The sequence below is a fragment of the Lepidochelys kempii genome, chromosome 14, assembly GCF_965140285.1.
Source record: "Lepidochelys kempii isolate rLepKem1 chromosome 14, rLepKem1.hap1, whole genome shotgun sequence".
NCBI lineage: Eukaryota > Metazoa > Chordata > Testudines > Cheloniidae > Lepidochelys > Lepidochelys kempii.
The window spans coordinates 40,328,123-40,353,988 of NC_136393.1; the positions used below are offsets into that span (position 1 = coordinate 40,328,123).

The 25,866-nt window shown below is 50.6% G+C and overlaps 3 protein-coding genes and 1 long non-coding RNA gene across 5 annotated transcripts in view; 3 read left to right on the plus strand and 1 right to left on the minus strand.

The window, feature by feature from the left end:
• LOC140904638 (uncharacterized) overlaps positions 1 to 25,866 on the plus strand; it is an 819,798-nt gene that overhangs the window by 247,839 nt on the left and 546,093 nt on the right.
• Positions 1 to 25,866, plus strand: part of LOC144929355 (C-type lectin domain family 2 member D2-like) — a 287,754-nt gene that overhangs the window by 80,956 nt on the left and 180,932 nt on the right. The gene's annotated exons all lie outside the window — the stretch shown is intronic.
• Positions 908 to 24,326, minus strand: LOC140897982 (E3 ubiquitin-protein ligase TRIM39). Of its 2 annotated transcripts, XM_078848899.1 has the most exons (6): positions 23,832 to 24,326; positions 12,549 to 12,644; positions 10,737 to 10,967; positions 9,819 to 9,841; positions 9,627 to 9,730; positions 908 to 2,105 (listed from the first exon to the last, which is right to left on the minus strand). In XM_078848899.1, the coding sequence occupies exons 1-6, from the start codon at positions 24,255 to 24,257 to the stop codon at positions 1,546 to 1,548; spliced, it is 1,440 nt and encodes a 479-aa protein (XP_078705025.1). In that variant the 5' UTR covers positions 24,258 to 24,326; the 3' UTR covers positions 908 to 1,545. The 2 variants fall into 2 exon arrangements, 1 of the variants encoding a protein (XP_078705025.1); XR_013634686.1 differs by lacking the exons at positions 9,627 to 9,730; positions 9,819 to 9,841; positions 10,737 to 10,967; positions 23,832 to 24,326 and having other exon boundaries at positions 2,021 to 2,105; positions 12,549 to 12,638.
• The window catches only part of LOC140898295 (uncharacterized), a 42,011-nt gene continuing 30,476 nt past the window's right edge, over positions 14,332 to 25,866 (plus strand). Inside the window, exon 1 of the long non-coding RNA XR_013634689.1 lies at positions 14,332 to 14,353. This is a non-coding gene — a long non-coding RNA (uncharacterized LOC140898295). The remainder of the gene's footprint in view (positions 14,354 to 25,866) is intronic.

Below are 25,866 nucleotides of genomic sequence, written 5' to 3' on the forward strand. Positions count from 1 at the left end.
AGGACCCCTTTTGTTCTTACTGCGGAAAATGACAGCAGCAAGAGGGAGTCTGGAGTCACATGGGCAAGTCACATGTCCACCATGCATGACTCAGTTTGCAGGCCAACGCCATTGTTTACGTGTTAGTTTGAACGTTCCCAGGAAAGCTCAGATGTGGACTGGCATCTCCCAGAGTCATTGTCAGTTACCTGTTTCTTGATTGGGCACTTACTGAGAACAGTCCTTTCTCAAGAAGCTGACCAAAAGTTTCACTAAGGCGACTTAGAATCAAAACACACTGAGATACAAGTACATAGCCAATATTCATAACTTCAACTACAAAAATGCTACACACATACAGACAGCATAACCATAACCAGAAAATCATAACCTTTTCATAGACATCTCACACAACAACCTTTGTACAATATTTGCTGCAAATATATAATAGTGGTTGCAACAATGATCTATGTGGTCATAGTTTATGTCAATAATGTCACATAAGGAAAAAATGGAAAAGCTTAAAGGAAACAAGTAACCCCACTCTGTGGCACGGGGACGTCACAACCAGCATCTCTGGAATTTAAGGGCAGTTCACAGTCTGTTCCTCACACGTCCCAGGCCTCCTGCCCAGGCCCTGGCTGTGCTGCAGGGATGCTGCGGGTCGGACACTTGCTCTGGCGGTGACCGGTGCTGGGGAGAAGGTGGCAGGACCCATCTCCCCAGCATCGGCCCCCACATCAGGGTTATGGTTTGCTGCCAACTCTGGCCTGCAATGCCTTTTGGCTGGTGGGGTCTTACTGCACTGGGCCCGCTGCCCAGGGTCCTCCTCGCTCTCCCCAGCTGCTCTCCGGACTGCTCCAGCCCCAGTCCCAGCCCCAGCCCCAGCTTCACTCTGCCCCAGCCCCAGCCCCAGCCCCAGCTTCGCTCTGCCTCAGCCCCAGCCCCAGCTTCACTCTGCCTCAGCGCAGCTGCTGTTCTGCCCCTGGCGCAGCTCTCTGGGCTGCTCCTCTGGCTCTGGCTGCCGTGGCTCTGCTCCCAGCACAGCGCTGAACCCTGGCCTGCTTCTCTCGCTCTGGCTGTTGTGGCTCTAGCTCGGCCCCTATGGGCAGACAGAGGATGGGACCCCGCTCTCCTTACTCCCTCATTGGCCTGCCTGCTTTGTCAATCAGGCTGATCTGGAGCATTTGCCTCTCCCCATTGGTCCTGGGGACTGTCAGTCCAAGGTCTTGGTTTCTCATCTGCAATTCCCCTTTCCTTTGTTACTGGGAGGGCCAACCAAAAATCCTCATTGAGTTTCAGTAAGGGGACAACAGTCCCCCTTACATCAGCAACAGCAGCCACCCCTGACATTGTGTCTACACACATCTCTGCCTCTGCATGCCCACAACCCAGCAGCCTACATCCCCCCTCTGCCCCTCTCCTCTCCCCTAGCTCACAGGCTTGGTGCTGGGAACTGAGGGGGAGGCAGTGGCAGGCAGATGATTCCCCAGGCCATCCTTATAGGAACACACCTGGGGGCTGGTCAGCGCTGGGAGGGGACAGGCTCCTCCATGGGTGTCACTGTCAGGAACAGAGATTCCCTCCAGCCTGAGCTGGGACTGGGCAGATTATCAAGGGAGATGTGTTTCTAAATCCCTCTTTGTAACCAGTATAAAAATAAGGGTGGAGCGTTCCGGAGAAAGTGTCAGTGAAAGTGAAGAGATGGGACTTGTCAGTCACATTGTAAAATGAGACCTCTCCTGCCTCATAGTCCAGGAAAATCCCTACACGGCTGGGCCTGACGCTCATGGACAGTGGCGTTAAATGGGAGGTGAGGGCCTTGTATTCCTTATATCTCAGACACACTGTCCAGAATCCATTCTCAGGTGATAGGTAAATCTTCCCCTTCCTTGTCACAGATTCTGTACAAACCCCCAGAGTCCAGTTTGTTTTGTCTCCCACCTCCACCTCCCAGTAATGCCTCCCTCCTGTCAATTTGTTAAAGCCCAGGACAATGGGATAAGTATCAAATCTCTTAATATTGTCAGGCAGATCCTGTTGTTTGTCTTCGTATGTCACAGTTTTCTGATCCTCAGACAGGATGAGGCTGGGATGAGCCGTGTCTGGATCCAGAGTCACATCCACTGGGGAGAGAGTCACAGAGTCAGTGCTGGAGGCAGGGGCTGGTCACTGGGATCAAAGGGAAATTAACCTGTGTCCCCATTAATTGCTGTGACACAAGGTTGCTGGCCATTTAAGGAGAGTCAGGGCCCCATCTAAGGCCAAGGGGGCAGGGGAAGGAGAGGAGATGGAAAGAGGGGCAGGTGCTTGTGAGGGACATAGGAGAGGGGAGGAACAAGCACCAGGGAAGGGGAGCAGATGGGAAGGGAAGGGGGAGATCTCCATGGAGTAGTGGGAGGGACGGGTCAGGCATCAAGGAATCAGAAAGGATAGGAGGGGAGTAGTGGGGGTTGCAGAGAAGAGAGGGATAAAGGCTGGCAGAGGAAGGGGACAGATGTCAGGGAGGCAGGGGGGGAAGGGCAGGCTGCAGGAACAAGGGTGGTGGTGGTGAGGGAAGAGGAAAGACAGGTGCCAGGGGGCAGAGGGAAGGTGCTCAGGGATGGGGCAGGAGGTAGGAATTTGGGGCAGTAGCAAGGGACCTGGAGGGGCAGGTGCTGTGGGAGTTGCAGAGAGGGGTGGGTGCCAGGGGGACATGGAGGACATTGCAGTGGGGTCTAGAGGCCACTCAGGCTAGTTCCCTGTTGTGCCAGGCACTACACAGACAGAGGTGGATCTTTGCTTATGTCTGAGTGACTGAGGAGCACAGATCCCAGTGACTGCACAAAAAGAGCTTAGGCCTAAGTCCCTGGTTTCAGCTCCACTATGATGTGATCTTTGAAAAGTCATGGAAGACAGAAGAGATTCCAGAAGACTGGAAAAGGGCAAATATAGTGTCAATCTATGAAAAGGGGAATAAGGACAACCTGGGGAATTACAGACCATTTAGCTTTCAGAGTAGCAGCCGTGTTAGTCTGTATCCGCAAAAAGAAAAGGAGTACTTGTGGCATCTTAGAGACTAACACATTTATTTGAGCATAAGGTTTCGTGAGCTACAGTTCACTTCATGGGATGCATGATGGAGTAAATAATTAAACAATCAATTTGCAAACATCTAGAAGATAATTAGGTGATAAGTAACAGTCAGCATGGATTTGTCAAGAACAAATCGTGTTAAACCAACCGGATAGCTTTCTTTGACACAGTAACATGCCTTTGGATGGGGGGAAGCGGTAGATGTGGTATATCTTGACTTTAGTTAGGGTTCTGAAACTGTTTCGCACGACCTTCTCATAAACAAACTAGGGAAATACAACCTAGATGGAGTTACTATAAGTTGGGTGTGTAACTGGTTGAAAAACAATTCCCAAAAAGTAGTTATTGTTGGTTCACAGTCATGCTGGAAGGGCATAATGAGTGGGGTCCCGCAGGGATCAGTTCTGGGTCTGGTTCTGTTCAATATCTTCATCAATGATTTAGATAACGGCATAGAGAGCACACTTATAAAGTTTGCGGATGATACAAAGATGGGAGGGGTTGCAAGTGCTTTGGAGAATAGGATTATAATTCAAAATGATCTGGACAAACTGGAGAAATGGTCTGAAGTAAACAGGATGAAATTCAATAAGGAAAAATACAAACTACTCCACTTAGGAAGGAACAATCAGTTGCATACATACAAAATGGGAAATGACTGCCTAGGAAGGAGTACTGCAGAAAGGGATCTGGGGGTCATAGTAGATCACAAACTAAATATGAGTACCAGAAAAAGAAAAGGAGTATTAGTGGCACCTTAGAGACTAACCAATTTATTTGAGCATAAACTTTCGTGAGCTACAGCTCACTTCATCGGAATACATCCGATGAAGTGAGCTGTAGCTCACGAAAGCTTATGCTCAAATAAATTGGTTAGACTCTAAGGTGCCACTAGTACTCCTTTTCTTTTTGCGTGTAAGCAGTGTCAGGATGAGCTCCACCCTGACATCTGGTGGTGAGGTGTGGCAAGTTGTGGAAAAGAACTTCAGGGGCCGATCTCATTTGCATAGGCACACCCACCCCGCCTAGAATGAGACTGTAGCTGCCCAAATGGTCACTTTGGCTGCTGTGGGATCCCCAGTGTCTACTACAAGCTGAATTCACCTAAGAGCTGAAATCACTGAGTGTTGTGTTAAGTAGTGGGGGAGCCTGAAGATATATTGTGGAGCAGTTTGTGGGACGGCTGGAGTGCCTTGTGGACAGGCTGGTGAAGCAGTTCGACGCGGAGCAGTTCGTGGATGGCAGGAGCTGCTTGTGGGCTGTGGAGCGGAGCTGAGCGAAGGAGTTCGTGGGGCGGCTGGCGGAGCGGAGCGCAGCTATGGAGCTGTGGGGCGGTCAGCTTCAGATCATGTAAGGTGCCTCTTACCCCCGTCCCATCTCCACCCAGGTTGGGAGGTAAAGTTCCGCAGATAAACTTTCGAACTCTGGGGCTGCCCTGACCAGGGACAGAGACTTTTGGGTCATTGGACTTTTGGGACTTTGGGTGATTTGGGGTTGCTGGACTCGAGAACCAAAGGGAAAAGGGCATGCCCCAATTTGCTTGGGGTGGGTTTTTTTTGCTCATGGGTTGTGTTATGAATCCTGTTGGTGGTGTTTCCCCAACATAATGCCACATTGTTTCTCTCTGTTATTAAAAGGCTTTTGCTACACTCAGACTATGTGCTTGCGAGAGGGGAAGTATTGCCTCCTGGAGGCGCCCAGCGGGGGTGGTATATATTTATCCCAGGTCACTGGGTGGGGGCTCGAGCCGGTTTGCATTGTGTTATTGGAATGGATCCCCTAGATATTGAACCCGGCCCTTGTTGCTGCCAACTCTGACGGGCAGAAGGGTTACATGCGAATACAGACTAACATGGCTGCTAGTCTGAAACATGAGATAACAGAATAACACTGTTGCAGAAAAAGGAAACATCATTCTGGAATACATTATCATGAGTGTTGTAAGCAAGACTTAAGAAGAAATTCTTCTGCTCTACTCCATGCTGATTAGGCCTCAACTGGTGTATTGTATCCAGTTCTGCACACCACACTTCAGGAAAGATGTGGACAAATTGGAAAAAGTCCAGAGAAAAGCAACAAAAACGATTAAAGGTCTAGAAAACATGACCTATGAGGGAAGATTGAAAAAACTGGGTTTGTTTAGTCTGGAAAAGAGAAGACTGACAAGGGAGATGATAACAGTTTTCATGTACTGTACATAAAAGGTTGTTACAAGGAAGCGGGAGAAAATTGTTGTTCTTAACCTTTGAGGATAGGACAAGAAGCAATGGGTTTAAATTGCAACAAGGTCGGTTTAGGTTAGACATTAGGAAAAACTTCCTGACTCTCAGGGTGGTTCAGCACTGGAATCACTTGCCTAGGGAGGTTGTAGCATCTCCATCACTGGAGATTAAGAGCAGGTTGGACAAACACCTGTCAGGGATGTTCCAGATAATACTGAGTCCTGCCATGAGTGCAGGGGACTGGGCTGGATGACCTCTCGAAGTCCCTTCCAGCCCTATGATTCTATTAGTCTATTCTATTATTCTAAAACTCCTGCTGACCCTGTTGGCACTGAAACTCACCCAGAGCCTAAGTTTGTGCAGTAAAAGTTCCCTCAGTGCCTGTGTTTCTCCCATCTCACCATGCACACAGCTAGCTCCTTCTAGGCATGTGGACGCCTATCCCCTGCCTGAGCCCCACCATGATCAACGGACTGGAGAAGACACATTTTCAGCTACCTCACTCATGTGCCGGGCCCAGTTTGGTAGGTGTGCTCAGGGGCTGTCTATCAGATCGGGTCCCTCAGGCGAGGTCACAGAGAACAGCCGGTGGGGAAGGGCTTGCCTCATAAATTTTAGCCTAGTGGTTAGGATGTGGGGGACTCTTGGTTTAACTCCACCTCTGCCAGAGGGTGAGAAGGGATTTGCATAGGGCTCAGGACAGTGCTCTACTCACTGGGCTATGCTGATGAGGGGCGTGCCTCAGTCTCTCCTGTTCACAATGTTCCAAGGTGGATAAATAATTAAAGAGTCATTGGAGCAGGGGCACTAGCTCCTTGCTTTCCTACCTCATGGATGGGTGCCCAAACCACCAAGCTGTAGACTCATTCTCAAATTCACTCTCTGGTCCAATGACCTTTAATTATTTAATCCACAGTGCAACAGCTTCAACAAGGGAGAGTGAGGAAGGCCCAAAACAGCCTCTCTCATACCCAGAGGGTTAAGGTAACTCACCTGAGAGGTAGGGGATCCCTGTTCAAATCCTTATCTCCCCCCAAGCAGATGGGGGAACTGAACCAGGATCACCCACATCCCAGGTAAGTGCTTTAAGCACAGGGCTAAAAGTTATAAGGGAGGCAGCACCAATTGAAGCTCTTCTGGCTGTTTTGTGCGGTGTGAAGAAGGCATCCAATTCATTCCCACAAGAAGTGGTGTAGGTGCCTAAGCCGCCTGACTCCAGTCGAGGTGTTCCCTTTTGTGGCTGACTAAGCAGAGGTAGATACCCGTCTCTGTGAGAGTGACAGGTCTTAGCAGACCCCCTTGTCATCAGTATCTCCCATTGGTTAGCTAATGTAATAACTAGCCTAGTGTACTGGCATTTGTGAATCAGCCTGAGACGCCAGTCTCTTACCATTCGTTCTACAGGGAGCCTGGGCACCTAACTAAGGCTTTGTGAGATGCAGTGTTGTTCCTGTGATTAAAAATTAGGCACTGGAAGTGCTCAGCATCACAACACCTGTGTCTCTTTGGGGATCCGGGCCTTTGGGTTTAAAATACAAGACATTTCACAAAGCCAAACACTCTATTTTCTCCCTGTGCCCGGCCAGATTGGCCTGCAATGTCCAAAGTTTTCTTCCCAGGCTGGAGCGCACTAAGGAAAAATTGCAGGTGGGAAGCAGTTTAATTTCACAGTCAGAGGGGGTCAAGATCAGAGTTAATAGGGGAAGCATCTCCATAGCTCTGAAGTCACAACCACAATCAAAAAACCCTTGCTCCTCCCTTGGGATCTAGACTCCCCGGCTTTACCAGCAGAGTGTGTGAGTCCTCTCCATGGAGATCTCTGGGTTGTGGCACTGACATGCTGCCCGGTGAGTCTGCATGGCTCGTGTACTCCTCAAACAGCTGCTCCAGGATGGGGCTGCCCAGACACTCCCCACAGAGTTTACAGGCTCCGCAGGCCCCGACGGGAAGAGGTTTCTCTGAGACCCTGAGCTCTGACAGCATTTGTGCTCCTGGCCCAGCTCACTGTGCCCCTGTGGTGCTGACAGGCTGCACACACTGGGAGAGCTGGGTCTGCCCCTCACAGCACATGCAGGGTTATTGTCTGTGTCCACGTCCCCTTCCCCCCATTTCTGGGATGAAGAACAGCAGCCCCAGAGTCCCTCCCTTCACTCCCCAGGACAGGGGAGTGAGAGCCCTCGGCCTCCTGGTCAGTGGGGTCTCCCAGCACTGATTGCTGAGCCAGTGTGAAAGTGTCTCCACCCAGAGAGGTCTGCGCACCTGGCAAATACACAGATGTTCCCTGGGGATCAGGGGCCAGGGCTGGTACTCACCCCCCTCCCACTCTGGGAGGAGAGGGGACCTGTGACCCACCCATGCTGCTCTCCAGCCTGGATGCAGCCAGCTCAACAGGTGACAGAGCTAGTGCCCTGAGCTGTCAGAGCCATCAATGATGGGGCAGGAGCACTGGGGGCTGTGTGCACTGCTGGGACTGTTATGTCTGTGATCTCGGTGCAGGACATCACAGTGGTCAGTCTTGCTCCAGTCCAGTCTGACCCACATCGTGGCTGTGACGTCTCTGCACTGCTGGAAGCATGTATATGTGGGCCTGAGGGATGGGACAGGCCAGATTTCCATGCTGCAGACAAGCAGGCTTATGAGGTCTCGGTCCCCACAGAGCCTGCTCCACTCATGGGGCCCCAGGGCTTGGCCACAGGAGGAAGCATCACAGGGTTAATTGAAATCACTTTGAACACTGCTGTAGTGATCCCGGAGCAAACCCCTGTGTGACTGTCTCAGTGTCATGCGGACGTGACTCATTGGGTTTAACTTTGTGGCGGAGTGCTCTCCATAGACTCCGGTACTCCACTTCTCGGAGAAGAGTAAGGGAAGTCGACGGGATGCCACAGTGCAGTGAAGACACCGTGGTAAGTCGACCTAAGCTATGTCGACTCCAGTTATGTTATTCACTTAACTGCAGCAGTGTAACTTGGGTCGACTTATTGGGATAGTGTAGACAAGGCCCTAGATGTGACACCCATGGCAGCAGCAGGGCAGAAGCCTCGGTGACTGCACCTGGCTGGAGAAAGCAACTGTAGGTGAGAGCTGTAGAGAACAAAGGTACAGTCTGACCCGACCCCAGATCCAGGAAGGAGGGCTGAGGACTCCTGACTCAAGGAGAGGGAGGAGTTAGAGTAAGAGCCGGGGCTGAAACCGAGCAAAGAGTAAGAGTTGGGGCTGAAACCGAGCAAAGAAATTATCTTATTTTGACGTTTATTTGGACTCAAAGTAGATGCCAGCAGGGGATTTTTGTCTCAGACCTTTTGGATTGTAATTCAAGGAGCACTGAAGAGGGGAAGCTGAGGGAAGGCACTTGTTGCAGGGTCACCAGGAGCCAGCTTGGGGGGCGTGGTTCATGGTCCTACCCCATAACGAGTGCAAAAGTGGCACCTGTTTAACTGAACTGTTACCACTTCCCCATGCAGACAGAGCCTCACTCTCTGCAGTCTGTCTGTGTGGGCCCCTCACTACAGTGTCTGACCCCAGCGGAGCCTGTGTCACTGAGTGAGGACCTGGAGTGAACAGTGAGCACAGGGTGCTGTGCCTCCCGCCTGGTTCCCAGAGTCCCTGTTCCAGCTCTCAGGCTGCTCCTGCTCCCCAGCAGCCTCCAGCTCCCCAGATCTCAGGCTGCATCTGCCCTGCACCATGCCCTGGGGGTACAGAGTCCCCTGCTGGCTGGATGCTGAACTGAGGGTGATGCAGGGCCCAGTATGGAGCCAACACGGTCACTACAGTACTCTCTGTCAGACCCAGAAAGGCAAAGGACAGGCCCAGGGACTGGGCGGCCCCACACTGGGACCCTCACACCAACTCCCCCTAGGATTTGCTGCTCCCCATGATGAGCCTTGTCTGCATTCAGACTAGGAGCCCATCCAGGGCCGGCAGCTCCTTGTTCTGTCTCTGCAGTACCTGGCTCACTCTTGGGCACTATATCAATAATGACTCTTACTGCCCAGCCCCTAAGGGCTGCATGACAGCGAGGGGCCTTACCCATTGCAGATGGGGACCCTGGGGCATGGGGAGTGTGAGGTGCTCGGGAGAGGAGCAAGTAGGGGGCACTCGGGAGAGGGATGAGCAGGGGGCGCTCGGGAGAGGGGGCAGAGAGGGGCAAACAGGGAGGCTCAGAAGAGGGGGTGGGTGGTGGAGCCTCGGTGGGGTAGGGCCGCAGTCTGGGCACTGTTGCCCCCACTTCTAGGAAGCTTCTAGTGCTTGTGTGTAAGCCACCCCAAATAGAAGACTCACACATTGCCTGTGTCAATTCTCCTCCCCACCCACATGTAAAGGAAATCCAGAACAGTAACTTTCACTGACCAGTGAATCTCTCCAGCATTTCCTTCATGTCAAGGCAGATTTTATACACATTCTTCAGGGCAGGAGAAACAGCTTCTGGATCCTGGAGTGTCACATTCTCACTCCTGTGAAGAAAACGTCTCATCATCACTTGGCTGCTCTGCGCACACATTGCTCACAGGAATAGAAGGAGAAATGGAAATGGGAACACACCTGATCAATGTGCTTTTCACATCCTGAAAGGAGACAGAGAGTCAGAGAGCTGGGTTAACACCACATGCAAAAATCCTGAGTGACTTTCCACACTTGATCAGAATTAATTCACAACATTTAACACATCAGGGCCAGACTCTTTTGTGTAGGATATTCAGCAGTGATCGCTGATTTCAGGTGCCCAGTCTACCCTGGTTCTGATTCTCAAAGGAGCTGGGTGTCATGTGACAATGGCGAAGAATGTGATGTTTTGTGAACACTGAACAAGCAGCTTTGTTGGAACAAAAGCAGCAACATCCCTAACGTGCCTCTGTCTGTCCCTCCACTTCCCTGTAGAGCTTCCACCCAAACTGTCTCCAGTCTCCCTCCTGTCTAGCTTCCTGCTGCAAATCTAAGGAGACAGTGCACAGATCCTCACCCTGAGCAGCTGCAGCTCTCATTGCTTCAGCTGGCATGTGAGTGCTCAGCTCTTCCCAGTATCAGGCCCCAGGTGTCTCAGGCTGGCACCCATTGATGGAATCTCGATCCTTTCATTTCATTAATTTGAGAGCTCACTCTGGGTTGTGGCTCCCCCTTCTGCCCCACCCCCCCCAGCCTCCCTCCCCACATGGCTCAGAATCTCTGCTCATCAGCCACATTGGGTCAAGATCCAGCAGTCACAGAAGGAACCACATCAGCCCCCTGCTCCTTCCGTTCCATCCCTTTGACCGGCAAAGCCCCCGTTGCATCTCCCTTTCCCTCTAACACAGACTGTGCGTGTCAGCGCTGACAGGGCCTCATGCCTGGGCCTCTGTTTGTGTTGGGAAACTGTCAGACCAGGCACTGGAAATAGGATTTGTCACTAATTCCTGGGATCTAGTCACTGACTGGAGAGTTTAATGCTGCAGGGGTGGATGGGGAGAATATTAACAGTCCCACCTTCAGCAGCTCAGCAGCCGGTTGCTGGCATTTCTCTTCTACTTCTGTGATCAGCTGCTGCAAAGCGGCACTCTGCTCTGAGAGCTTTGTTATATTGTCCTGTAGTCTCTGCAGAGTCTCCATCTCCTCCTCCGCCAGTTGCTGCAGTAGCAGCTGCTCTTCCTCACTCAGAAACTGGTGCAGTTTCTTAAATTCACACATGATCAACTGTCTCCGATTCTCTACTTTTTCCTTTAGTAAAAAATGGAAAAGGAACAAAGTCCAAGAGTCAGAACTGGGCACATGGCGTGCCGAGTCTGCCTCACAAATTAGGGAGCAGGGCTGCTAGAGTCATGAGCTGCAGGGATCACGCACATGGGAAGGTTTTCAGTGTAATGGAATTGCAAAATCTCCTTCTTACAAAAAGTTACTTGGTCCCACCCCAACCATTGCTCCTGTATCCCCTTCCCACCTTCAGCCTCTCCTGCTCTGTGGGACGGGGGGTCTGAGCAGCAGGGCGGGAAGACTGTGTCCTTTGTCCTGAAGATCCCAGTGCTCTCACTGGAGTAGGGCAGGCAGTGACCCCTTGAACACTGATGCTTGAGTTGGAGCATCTGGCAACTCCCTAAAACCACTGTCCTGCCCCAGAAGACTCCGGGGAATCTGGGGGTTCAGTAGGGGGTCAGATCTGGGGAGAATAGGGGCCAGTACCTGAAGACAGTGATACATGAAGGGTAGCGGTCAGTGCCTGGAGGCCGTGGTGCGGGGCAAAGGGGGGGGAAATGGACCAGCACACAGAGGCAATTGTATGGGGGGGGAGACAGGGGGCAGCAAATGGGGCAGCCCTTTATGTACCTAGGAAGAGGGAGCTCTACCTGCTACACAGGCTGAGAGCCCAGGCCCTCCAGCAGCACACGTCACAGCTCTGATTGGCTGCTGCCCATCACTATCAGCCAATCAGAAGGGCTTTCCCAGCAGACTGGGGTGTTCCCTTTAGAGCTGGCAGGTGTCTCAGCATAAGGACTGTGACTCTGTGGTGTGTGTGTGTGTGTGTGTACAAAACAGTTGTTGGGGGGGTGTAGTGACAATGGGTGTGGAATGAGTGTGGGTTGGGTGTATGGAACGAATACCAGAAGTGGGGGTGAGTGAACAAATAGAATATATATATTCTACACAAATGCCAACCTTCTACAACTACAGTATCTGCTTTGTGAATATTGGCAGGCCGGCTGGCTGCCCACAGCCATGTAGTTATAATTGTAGGAGGCAGCAGCTGAGGATTAATGAGTCAAGTGGCCCTATGATGGCTGCAGAGGATGGCAGAGAAGAAGGGCTGTCTCTGTCTGCTCAGCTGAGTGAGTCCCAGGGCTGCCCTGAGCTCTGCTCCCTTAGGGCCAAACTCCTAAAGGCCAGGGCAACATCTGCCCACACTGAGCCCGGTGCCCTGGGTGTGGATGTGCAGAGAGCACCTCTGAGGATCTGGCACTCCTGAGGGCTGTCTGCGTCTGCAGTTACTCAGCGTGGTTTGTGGGTATGATGGGGCAATGGACTCACATGCAAACACTGCACACCCATTGTAAGAGTATGTCATCTCCTTCTTGCCCCCAGAGAGCCCGGGGGTGAATCTGTGCCATGGACCATGGGACAGGAACTGTCCCCTGGTATGCTTCACTGTGATCCCCACCAGAAACATTTCCCGCTCCTGGTACCATGGCACCATCTCGGAGCAAACAGCCAGAGGAGATTGTAATATCAGCCTATAGCTTTTTGGCCCCTCACCCTGGGAACACTGCAGGGGGAAGGGCTCGGGGAAGGATAAACCCAGACACCCACCTGCCACTCTGTGGTTTTCTCCTCCTCTTCAGATGTCAGCTCCAGGGCCTCCTCCAGCTCCAGCCTCAGAGGGCCCAGGGCTTCCTGGAGTTTCACCTGCAGGGGCACCATGTGTGATAGCCATTAATCTGCACATCTGATGGGTGGAATTTGCAGGAGGCAGGGCCAGATGAAACAGGGGCACTACAAACCCATGTCTAGGCCCCAGCTACTGGAGTTATGTGATAAAATCAGGCTTTTGGCTTTCATTAAAAAGAGAATGTTTCAAACCTTCTGGGTTGCAAAGAAAATATTCAAAACATGCCCCAAATGTGACAGACACAGCGATTCCTGCCTGAGTCTGTAGAGAGCCTGAGCCCAGTGCCATGAGAGGGGACGGCTCCATTTATGTGTATGGAACATTGACACCAAGCCTCACTGCTCTGGGGGACAGCCAACCCCTCCGCAAAAAGAGGGGCTTTGTGTGGCAGCAGGGGGTAGGTCATATGACTCAGCTCCCCCATCCAATCATAGACACCTTGGCTAATAGATGGGGGGGGGCTCCCTGAGCCTTTTCGAGTATCTCTCTCTCTCAATGGGAGGGAGAGGATTCTTGCTGTTGATCCTGTGGGGAAAAAGGACCCCTAGCCCCTGGGATTCCCAAGGGGAGGGAGCCCCCAGCCTCTCCTCCTGCTTGTCTAAATAGGTTCACAGGCTCCACCCGCAGCAGACAGCCCTTGTGTGGGTGGCCCCTTCCACAACTACTGCTAATGGGGCCAGGGCCGCGACAGGGCCCCTTGTCAGCATGTTGCGGCTGGGGTGCCTCAGTCCAGCCCTGTAAGAAATGCACATTTCAATAGCAAAGCCAGGAGAATAACCTGGGCAGAGGCAGCAGCGTCAGAGCGGCACGTTCTGAGGCATTGTCTGGCTGAGACACTGATCCTGGGGGAGACTCTTCCCCACTTGTCTGCTCTGCTCCAAGATTTCTCAGAAACGGAGGCGTTTAGCTGAAGTTTGAGGACACTGAGCCAAGCTGCAGCCTTTCAGAACCGAGTGCTCACCTGGGCAGGGGAGGCCTCAGAAGGGAGATGAATGTATGTTTATGGGCATTACCAATCAGTCACCATTGGGCCAAGGATCTGGCCCCTTCTTGTGGTGTGCTGTCCCTTTAAATGTTTGAGCACTCCCCCCTCCCCAGTGCAAAGCCTCACTTGCACAGTTTCAGTTTTTCAGCTGACAATAAAACCACCAGGGCAGAAGCTGTTTTTCCATCAGCTCGCTTTGTCCCCTTACTAAAACTCAATGGGGGTGTTTTAGTTGTTAGCTCCCAGTACCAAAAGAAAGGGGAAGGGTCGATGGGAAATCAGGACCCTGAGACTGACAGTCCCCTGAGACTGACAGTCCCCAGGAACAATGGGGAGAGGCCAATGCTCCAGGTCAGCCTGATTGACAGGGTGGGCAGGCTAATCAGGGAGTCAGGAGGCCAGGGGGGTTCTGCCCTCCATGTGAGCTGGAATTGCCTGGGTCAGGCAGAGTGGGGCTGTGCTAAAGAGAAAGCAGGGGCCTGAGCTGAGCTGGGGAGCAGAGCTGGGCCAGATCCAGAGGAGCCAGAAAAGCAGCGCAGGAAGCAGGTTGCTGCTGGGAGCAGAGTCACAGAAGCAGCCCCCAGAGCAGACTTGTCCTGGGGGGAGAGCTGCAGCAACCAGAGCCAGGGGGTCCAGAGAAGCAGCCCAGGGAACTGGAGGCAGAGCAGCAGCAGCAGCCGCCATGCTGAGGCAGAGTGGTGGAGCTGGAGCTGGGGCTGGAGGAGTCCGGAGCTGGGTGTGGTGAGCAGCTGGGGAGAGCAAGGGGGACCCTGGGCAGCGGGCCCAGTGCAGGGAGATGCCCCCAGCCAAGAGGCCTTGCAGGCCAGACTTGGAGGGGGGATCGTAACCCCGACGGGGCAGATGACACTGGGGAGATGGGTCCTGCCACCTAGAACGTGTGGCCACCTCCAGAGCAAGTTCCTGCAGCATCCCTGCAGCACAGCCAGAGCCTGGGCAGGAGGCCTGGGATGTGTGAGGAACAGACTGTGAACAGCCCTGATATTCCAGAGACGCTGGTTGTGACGTCCCCATGCCACCGAGCGGGGTGACATGTCTTTTCCTTTAGCCTTTCCCATTGTTTCCTTATTTTTTAAAATCGATTGCTGTTTAATAAATTCTATTTGCTTTGAACTGTATGTAATGATCAGTGGGTCAGGGAAGCATCCAGTGTGGAGAGAGCACCCCGGAGTGGGGACACCCTAGTCCCTGACCTGAGTGACCATGACAAGGTTGTGGGTTGAGCCCCCCAGCCTTGTTGGGGTTTCAAGGACTCTGCCACACAGGAGAGTGGAAGGGGAGCCTTCACTTGCTATGAGGGTCGATTGCTAGCAGAGAGAGCACAAGCGCAGCCAGCCAAAGGCAGAATTCTGCAGTTTGCAGTGTGGACACACAACCAGCGGGGGGGCGTGTCGAGCACAGACAGTGCAGTAACAATGGAAGAATTTCTCTGTGGCAGAAAAGGTTATCCAGGAGGCTTGAAGAGCAGGAGAGCAGAGAAATGGCACCTTTTGTGGGCAATGATGATGAATTTGTTGAAAACTAAAATCCCAGGTGGTGTGCCTCAAATTTTTTGAGCAATTTTGCAGGGTAATTTGTAGTTTCCCAACAGACAACGAATTTCAATCTTGCTGACAGTGACTGGTCTGAAGCCATATGGACTGCCACATGATTTATTGTCTCCAACTGTGCCAAGAACTGCCAAGTATGCCACAATTACTGCCACAATGTGGGAACACTTTTCTCCTACATCATCAGTGATAGCAGAACAATTTCAGTTCCATCAGCAAGATCAGGGAACTGGAAAATCAGTAGCACAGTTTGTTGCTTCTCTAAGGATGTTGTCAGAGCACTGTCAGTTCAGACAAACATTAAGTGATGCCTTGTATGACCAATTTATCTCTCAATTATGCAATGACCAGGTTCAGAAGACGTTACTGACTATGTCACCATTCACATTCAAGAAGGCTGTTGAGGTGACTGTTGCCATGGAAACTGCAAAGAACATTTCTGGACATTAGTATGAACTGAGGAGTTCATATTCTGAATTAGTGAGACAGAGGACCATGGGAACATGAAGAATTTCCATGGGGCTATAGTGCACAAACTACACGTGCGGAGAAGGATTACTGGGCATGCCAGGCCATTTGTTAGAACTGCCAGAAGAGAGGACACATCGCTGTGACCTGTCACACAGTTCAGAGACCAGCAACACATAGTAACTGTACATCCAAGAAGACACCTATGAAGATTGAACCTAAGAAATGATGGAAGTTGGGAATTCATAATGTGGAAAAAGACAAGAGCTGTAGGGACACTGATCAAGATTTCAGAGTGGTAGCCGTGTTAGTCTGTATCAACAACAAAAAAAACCAAGGAGTACTTGTGGCACCTTAGAGACTAACAAATTTATTTGGGCATAAGCTTTCGTGCATGCATCCGATGCAGTGGGTTTTAGCCCACGAAAGCTTATGCCCAAATAAATTTGTTAGTCTCTAAGGTGCCACAAGTAATCCTGGGTTTTTTAAATCAAGATTTAGCACTTCATGTTTTATCAGAAGCTGGAGTCAAGGATGGCATCTGACTGAAGCAGTTCCTACAAGAATGGAGCTTGATACTGTTTCATTGATTTCTGTATCTGCCTATCACTAGATATTGCCACAAGTTCCTCTGGAAGAAACGTCCACTTTAAAGACTTATAGTGGGGAAAAATTAGTCCAAAAAAGGGATATGCCAGGTAAAAATTCAACTAGATGGCCAATCAGTTGTTTTACCTTTTTATGTGATTGAAGGAAAGTATCCACCATTATTTGGAAGATCTTGACTTGAGAAGCTCAAGATGAATTGGCTCAAGATCAAAGTGATCACAGAAGTACCTCAAAATCTTCAGGAAATACTGGACAGACATTCTAAAGTTTTTGAAAGAACTTAGACAGATAAACGTCTCAGGGAAGCTCACTGACAGCCAGCCAAAATATTGCAAGCCCAGAGCTGTGCCTTATACTCTGAAGCATCTGGTGGAAGCTGATCTGGACCGTTCAGTGAACATTGGTATCCTGTCACCAGTTTCACACAGTGAGTGGTCTACACCCATTGTACCAGTGATCAGGAAAGACTCAGTCTTAATATGTGGAGATTTCAAAGTGATGCTTAATCCAGTTTTATGTGCAGATTAGTAACCACTACCTCACACTGAAGATTTATTAAATACTTTTAGTGGTAGACAGTGTTTCAGTAAATTGGATTTGCTCAGTGCATACCTACAAATGGAGATTGTGAGATATTTGCAAGATGCTGGCTCAATCAACACACAAAAAGTCTTACTTTGTTATAAAAGGTTGCCTTTTAGTATCACATCAGCACCTGCCCTGTTCTAGAAAGCCGTGGATGAGATTCTGAAGGGACTGAATGGAGTTCAGTGTTACTTGGAGGACATCTTTGTTACACGAAAGGATCAAGAGAATTATCTGTGAAATTTGGGTTCTGCTTTGACACATTTGGAAGACCATGGACTAAGGATTTTTCAAGACCATTGTGAGTTTTTCAAATCTTCAGCTGAATACCTTGGATATGTAATTGATGCCCTGGGCTTAAGGAAATTGCCAGAGAAGAGGAGATGGTTCTTGAAGCACCACTGACAGAGAACATGTCACAGTTATGTTCATTCTTAGGACTGCTTAACTGCTGCAGTAAATTTCTTCCTAATCTGGTGACAGTTTTGTCATCTTTAAGAGTGTGTGCATGCATTTAATGAAGAAAAGAAACTGTTGACGTCAGTTTACGTTCTAATGCACGTTGATGTTTTGATTCCATTGCAAGTGGTTTGTGATGCTTCACCATATGGAGTGGGCACAGTTCTCGCCAACATTTTTCCTAATGGTATAGAGAAACCAATCACCTTTGCACCACAAACACTCATCACTTCTGAGAAGAGCTATGTGCAAATAGAGCTAAGAGCTCTCAGCATTATCTTTGGTATTTGGCTGTTCCATACCTACCTATATGGTAGTCTGTAGTGGGTTAGCAGGGGTCCCTCTCCCTCTGGGTCAGTGGGAGGCCACTCCGCCTCACTACATAACTGAGCGTCACCCACAATCAGGGAATTAGCAGAGCACTACACAGACTAGATGGCTCTGGCCTGCACTCTGGGCAGATCCACAAATGAGTCTCGGGGTCCCAGACCCCCAAGTAGGGCGGGTCAAGAAACTGTCTATGCCTCTGGCCTGCAGTCAGGGCAGAGCAGCAAACAGTTATGAGCCCAAGCCCTCGGTCAGGGTGGGGCAGCAAGGAGCCTGTGGCTCTGTGTAGAACGGCAAGAGGGTTGGGTATCCGAGCTCCAGCAGATGGCCAACAAATGCAGGCCTCTTGGCCTAGCAAGGGGAGACTACCACCTCAGGGGTGAAGTGGCAGCGGGGCCCAGGCCCACCCGACTCCATCAGGCCCCCACCCAGGGCCCTAACAGTGGTGGAGTATTCCACCACTGGGTCAGCAGGGAATCCAGCTGCAACTCGCTGAGCAGGTCTCCGGCAGCAATACAGCCAGACTGGGGTCGGCTGCCTCTGGGCCACTTCCTACACTCCCCATGGGGTGTACTTGGATCCGCGGGTGGTCCTCCAGTTTGTTGGGGTAGAAGTCCAGTGCCAGTCCCAGCGACTCTTCAATGCCTTGGTCAGTGCATGGCTCCAGAAGCTCTGGTCACTCCTCAGCTCAGCAGCGGTCCGCTGAAGTCTCCCAGCTCAGGAGAGGTCAAGAGGCATCTGTCTCCTTCAGCAGCTGCAGCCCAACTGAGCTCCAGGACCAGCCCTATATATTTCTTGTCCCACCCCCTGACTTCCAGTCGGAGGGGTGAGCATGGTCTGGCTCTGTCCACCTGAGTTTGGAGAGTGGTCCCTCTGCCTCTGGCTCAGTGAGAGGCCACTTCGCCTCACTACACACACACACCCCTTAAGTCCATCTGGTCTTCATGGCTGCCATCCTGACTCCCCCCAGGTCAGACAGAAAATCTGTGTTAGTGTTATCCTTACCTGCTGAGCGTCAGACAGTAAAGGCAAATTGCTGGAGGATGCGATACCATCTCATCAATCTGGCATTGGTACTTTTCGTGGTATTTAGCCATTTTAAGGCTTTGTGGTCGGTGATCAGTATGAAAGGGAAGATAGCCCATTTAACAGCCAGGGCCTCCTTCTGTATAACTGAATAGTTACATTCTCGGGGCGGGGAGAGCTTCCCACAGATATAGAGGGTGGGATGCTCTTCTCTATCCAACTCCTGGGAGAGGGCTGCCCTGAGCCCCACCTCTGAAGCATCGATTTGGACCAGGAACTCACAGTTGAAATCGCGGCTGAAGAGCATGGGTTCCCTACACAGGCTTTCCTTTAGGGCTCAGAACATATCTTCACATTCTGCTCACCAGCGTACTGACATGGGCGGTCCTTGGTTAAGAATGCCATGAGGGGTGCTGTGATGGATTCAAACTGGGACACAAAGTGTCAGTAATACCCAGCTAAGCCCAGAAACTGTCATACATGTCACAACAAGGTACACACCTGATGGATCAGCCGGGAAGTGAAGTTGGTCCCTTGATCCATGAGAATCTCAGGGGGAAGGCCCACACAAGAGAATACCTTCACCAGTTCAGCTGCGATGGAAGTGTTCCATAATGGGATGGCCTCAGGGAAGTGAGTGGCATAATCCATCAGTATGAGGCTATCCTGGAACCCCGCATTACTCTTAGGAGAGGACCCACCAGGTCCATCGCAATTTGCTCAAAGGGATCCCTGACCATGGGTAAGGGGACCAAGGGTGCTTTCGCCACCCCGACAGAGACAGCTAGTTGGCACTCAGGGCATAAGGTGAACTAGACCTTTACCTCCTGATGGACTCCAGGGCAGAAGAAGCATGACAGAACTCAGGCCAGGTTTTTCTCTTGTTCCAGGTGGCCAGCCATGGAAATGTCGTGGGCAAGCTTCAAGGTGGCCTTCTTAGGATTGTGGGGGACAACCAACTGGGTCCAGACTTCCTGAGTTTGGGAGTTCTGATTAACATGGTAGAAGTGATTGCCTGTCAGCTTGAATTGGGTCCATTGTGCAGCCCTCAGGAGATCAGTCATGGCTCGGTTGACCTGGCCTACCTGTTTGTAGGCCCAGCTCAGTGTGGGCTCATCCCTCTGGTTGCAACAAAAATCTGTAAAGGGGGGTCATCATGGGACTCTCCACAGGGAGGCCCAGCATTGTCATTGGGACTGGGGGCTCATCAGGGTGTTCCCCTTGGGGTTCTTCAGCCTCCTCCTCGTCTTCCGAAGAAGGCTGTCAAACCCCAGCCAGTCTCATCCCAGGATGACCGGATAGGTGAGGTGGAAGCCAACCCCAGTGTCAACACCCACATCAGTCTGTTAATGGTCAGAGAGATCTAGGTACTGGGATACGATTTTACATCCCTGTGGATGCATTGGAGGTGTATCTCTCAACATGCTTGTGTGGGGCCAGGGGCAAATTCCTGGTGGATGAGGTTTTGCCTACAGCCTGAGTCTATGAGGGCTGTGACTCGTTTTCACCCAAACTTCACAGTGGTTGTTTGCTGACCTGAGACTCTGCGGTACAGACTTGGCCGAAGATGCAGTCCATCTCGGGACACTTCCATTGTAAGTGCCTAAGCCGGCTGCAGGAGAAGCAGGGTCCAGGCTCTAGTTACCCTGGCCAGGGGATCACCTCTGAGGGATTTGGGTTGTGGTCTTGTCAGCAACGTTGGAGCATCTCTGCCACATGGGCCCAGTGGTTGTTTGCTGCCCTATCGTCATGGGTTTGGATTCGGCCATGGGCTCCTTCGGCCTGGGCTTCCTTGCTGGGCCAAGGAGCATCAAATCGAGCGTTGAGGCCAGGGCTCAGGCTCCTGGCCCAATAGGATTCTCAGTGGCCAAGAAGTCCTCCATTAAGGTGACAGCCGCACTAAATGTTGTGGGTCAGTGCCGGAGTACCCAAGCCCTCCCCTGGGGCAGGAGGACATGAACAAACTGCTCTAGGGTGATCTGCTCAGCGACCTCACCTGCTGACCACTGCTCAGGATGCAGCCATTGCCAGCAGAGGTCTTTTATCTTCTGGGCGATGACCTGTGGCCAGGCCCCCAGCGGGTGTAGGTGTTAGCCCAATTTTGCTGGTGCAAGGTCTCCAGCATGATGTCCAAGGCATCTAAAATGGGCAACTTCATGCATCCATAATCTTGTGCCTCATCGATTGGGAGGCCCCGATAGGCGATCTGGGTTGCCTCAGTCAGGTAGGGGGCCAAGAGGGCAATGGGAAACGTAGGGGGATTCATTGTAGCCCTGGGAGGTGGCCCACTGGGTCCAGGTAGCAGGGTTGCAAGCTGTTGGAGACACTGTTGCTGCTCCTCACGGTGTTGGGCCCCCAAATCCCAGAACAGTTGCTGTTTGGCCCCCAGCACCTGTACTAGTTGCCGTTGTTGCTGGAGTTATGACACCTACTGCTGCTGTTTGCTCTTGGCCAGATACTTAATGAGTTTGTCAAGCTCCATCTCTCCCATTAGGGATATCTAAGGCATGGCATATGCAGAACCTCTTACTGCAGGGGTCAGGTTGCTGCCCACATTCTCCACCAAGCAGGACCCTCCTGCTCTGGGTCAGTGGGAGGCCACTCTGCCTCACTACATAGACATATTACTTTGCAGATGGATCATTGCCCTTACTTTCAATATTTGGACTGAAACATGGAATTCCGTCATTAGCTACTGCTTGCATGCAATGATGGGCATTGCTACTTTTGGCTCATTCCTGTACTATCCAGTTCCATAAAGGGACTCAGCATGGCAATGCTGATAGGCCATCACGCAAGCCATACCCAACCTCTCATTTACCCAAAGAAACTTCGGATGAAATGTTCTCTCTCAGCTTGATGAATAGGTTACCTATTACTAGCACAGGCATCAACAAAGAAACTGCTGCAGATGATGTGCTTTCTCTTGTGAAGGGAATGGTACCACAAGGTACAGGGTTCAATTGTAAGAATCCCCAGTTTACACAATTCATGTCATGTCAACGTGAATTATCTGTGAATTACGGTTGCATCTTATGGGAAATGTGAATGCTCATTCCAAAATCAGTTCAATCTCAGGTTTGGAAGCTCTTCACAAAGCCCATCTTAGAATCGTACAGATGAAGGCCATAGCCTGGAGTCACATCTGTTAGACGGGATTGACAAATTATAGCACTTCATCTTCTTCCAATACCTATGTGCCAGCAAATTCAATATGATCCTGGCCAGATTGTTCAAACACCTTGGTTGTGAACTCAGACACACTGGACACTTAATCACATGGACTTTGCCAGATTTTTAGAAGGTTACATGTTTTTGGTCTTAGTCAACGCCATTTGAAATGACCAGTAGTTTTCAGCATGACTTTTGCTACTACTGCTAAGATCATTGGACATCTTCGCACCTTGTTCAGATAATTTGGTTTACTGTTACAGTTAGTGAGTGACAATGGACCTCAATTCTGTTCTGCAGAATTTCAGAGGTTCCTAGCTTCAAACGGAATTCAGCACATATGCTCATACTATCGGGCTTCAAACTTACTAGCAGAACTCTTTTTGTACAGACACTTAAGCAACCCTTAAAAGCAACAAATCTATTTTGAGTCAGAGACTGGAAAATTCCTTACACATCTACAGGCACACACCCCATACTACTACCCAGGAGCCAACGGAAACTCTTTGCTTGAAGCAATCTTTGCGTCCCTGTTGGGACCTGCTACATCCTGATATTGCCGCACTTGTAGCCAAATCCCAATCTATGCAAACTGATTATGTGAGATGCATCATCATTCTTTTCAAGTTCAAGACTTAATGTGGACTCGCAACTACAGTTGTTGAGAGAATGGGTGCCGGGAGAATGTGTAAAATGCACAGGACTTGTATTGTTTTTGGTAAAACTAGCCAATGGTATTTTATGGAGATCACATATGGACCAGTTGCAGCCTCAACAAGTACCGAAGTCCGGGGATGTCCCAATAGGACTTTCTGTTGCTCGATTGAATCTTCTTCCATTACAACTCCTAGTCTTAATGACTTGTTAAGAGAAACTTTGGTACCAGATCCAGGTGATTGCATACCAGATCCAGCTGATTCCTGAACACTGACTGTTCCAGTAGTTCAGGACACGGCCACACCACCGTCACAAGAGAATACAATAACGAGCTGTGTACTTGAACTTATAAATTGTTTAGTTAGAGTGTTGCTATTCAACGGAAGCATGATCCCTTGAGATTTAAAAGTATGCAGTAGTCCACCTGCAATTGTTACTTAGGTTATACAGTGTTTCATGTTAGCCATGTAATTGATAGTGTATATGTGTCTGGAAAGTTTTTTACAGCAGGGTGGACGAATGTGATGTACCGTTCCTTTCAATGTTTGAGCACTCCACCCTTTCCAGTGCAAAGCTTCGCTTTCATGTTAGTTTCAGATTTGCAGCTGAACAATAAAGCCACCAAAGCAGAAGCTATTTGTCAGCTCCCTATGTCTGTCTATTGCCTTCTCTGCTAGTTCAAACATAACATTTCTCTATGTCCCTTCTCCCATTGCCTCAGCTCTCAGGTGATCCGTGTTTGGGGGAAGTCACTAATCTCAGGGCCAAAGTTACCTATTTCCCACACTGACTGGCTCCCCTTCCTTTGTCTGTTCCCCACAGGCTCCACTTCTGCTCCATTTAGCCTCTAATCAAACAACTTCATGGATCTCCACAAGCCACATACACATCCTGCCTAGGCTGGGGAAAGCTGAACTGGGACATGCGTGAGCCTCCCTGGGAGACATCCATGTAATGCAGAATCCATGGTGCCACCTTCCTGATGTTGCAAATGTGCCAACAAGCCCTAAACCCACTGTTTGAGCCAACCCATCAGGCCTCACCCACACACTGAAGAGGGAAGGGCACAAGCCCTGGTTTTCCCCACTCAGGTTCTCTAAGGTGGCTGTGGTCACCTGGCACTGGAGACACAGCCTGGCAGAGAGATGGACATGGCTGGCTCCACTCTTCACTACCTGTCTGGGGGTTGGGGGAGGCAGCCGGACCCCCCACTGTCCAGCCTGGCAGTGCCTGGCTCCACCTCTCTTAAGCCATGTGAGTCCCCACTCAGCCCCCAGCAGCTGGTTCTGGAGAGAAACACAATGGGGTCTTTAAGGGATTCCTTCGCCAAGAGCAGCAGTGATTCTCACCTTGTAATCCTGGGCAGCCTCCTGTATGGAGATCACAGCATGAGTGTGATGAGTCTGGGACTGCCTGCAAACCACACAGATAGCTTCTCTGTCCTCCTCACAGAAGAGTAGGAGCTTCTCCTCATGTCTCTCACAAAGATTCTCCTTTTGCACATTTCCTGACTTTAACCCCAATAGTTTGATGTTCTTTACAATATTGGCGAGCTGCCTGTTGGGCTGGAGTTTCCATTTCTGGAATGGCGCTCGGCACTGGGGACAGGGGATCTTCGTGCCTGATTGAAGCTCCCCATGCTCACTGTACTGGATGATGCAGTCTCGGCAGAAGTTGTGCCCACAGTCTATGGTCACCGGCTTTGTCAGGTACTCCAGGCAGATGGAGCAAGTGGCTTCTTCTAACACTTTCTCTATGGAAGGTTCTGAGGCCATGGCTGTCTGTGTCTTGTTGATGTCTGGTCCCCTCACTGCTTGGATCAGCTCTTCACATGCACAGAATGAGGTGAGGGAAGGGTGGGGGGAAGTGTCACAGAGTAGGTGGGAAAGTGAAATGGGGTGAGATGTAGAGAACAGATGAGAAAAGTTTATTGACCTTCTCCAGGTTATTGATCCTTATATGGATTTTAGAGCACTTATCATAGAATCATAGAATATCAGGGTTGGAAGGGACCTCAGGAGGTCATCTAGTCCAACCCCCTGCTCAAAGCAGGACCAATCCCCAATTAAATAATCCCAGCCAGGGCTTTGTCAAGCCTGACCTTAAAAACTTCTAAGGAAGGAGATTCTACCACCTCTCTAGGTAACGCATTCCAGTGTTTCACCACCCTCCTAGTAAAAAAGTTTTTCCTAATATCCAACCTAAACCTCCCCCACTGCAACTTGAGACCATTACTCCTTGTTCTGTCCTCTTCTACCACTGAGAATAGTCTAGAACCATCCTCTCTGGAACCACCTCTCAGGTAGTTGAAAGCAGCTATCAAATCCCCCCTCATTCTTCTCTTCTGCAGACTAAACAATCACAGTTTCCTCAGCCTCTCCTCATAAGTCTCATCAGCAAGTTAAAGAAGTATGGGCTGGATGAATGCACTATAAGGTGGGTAGGAAGTTGGCTAGATTGTCGGGCTCAACGGGTAGTGATCAATGGCTCCATGTCTAGTTGGCAGCCGGTGTCAAGTGGAGTGCCCCAGGGGTCGGTCCTGGGGCCGGTTTTGTTCAATATCTTCATAAATAATCTGGAGGATGGGGTGGATTGCACTCTCAGCAAATTCGCAGATGATACTAAACTAGGAGGAGTGGTAGATACAGTGGCAGGTAGGGATAGGATACAGAGGGACCTAGACAAATTGGAGGATTGGGCCAAAAGAAATCTGATGAGGTTCAACAAGGATAGGATGAGGTTGCTCTCCTCATGTGTTCCAGACCCCTAATCATTTTTGTTGCCCTTTGCTGGACTGTCTCCAATTTTTCCACATCCTTCTTGTAGTGTGGGGCCCAAAACTGGACAAAGTACTCCAGATGAGGACTCACCAATGTCAAATAGAGGGGAACGATCACGTCCCTCGATCTGCTCGCTATGCCCCTACTTATACATCCCAAAATGCCATTGGCCTTCTTGGCAACAAGGGCACACTGCCGACTCATATCCAGCTTCTCGTCCACTGTCACCCCTAGGTCCTTTTCCGCAGAACTGCTGCCTAGCCATTCGGTCCCTAGTCTGTAGCGGTGCATTGGATTCTTCCGTCCTAAGTGCAGGACCCTGCACTTATCCTTGTTGAACCTCATCAGATTTCTTTTGGCCCAATCCTCCAATTTGTCTAGGTCCCTCTGTATCCTATCCCTACCTGCCACTGTATCTACCACTCCTCCTAGTTTAGTATCATCTGCAAATTTGCTGAGAGTGCAATCCACCCCATCCTCCAGATCATTTATGAAGATATTGAACAAAACCGGCCCCAGGACTGACCCCTGGGGAACTCCACTTGACACCGGCTGCCAACTAGACATGGAGCCATTGATCACTACCCGTTGAGCCCGACAATCT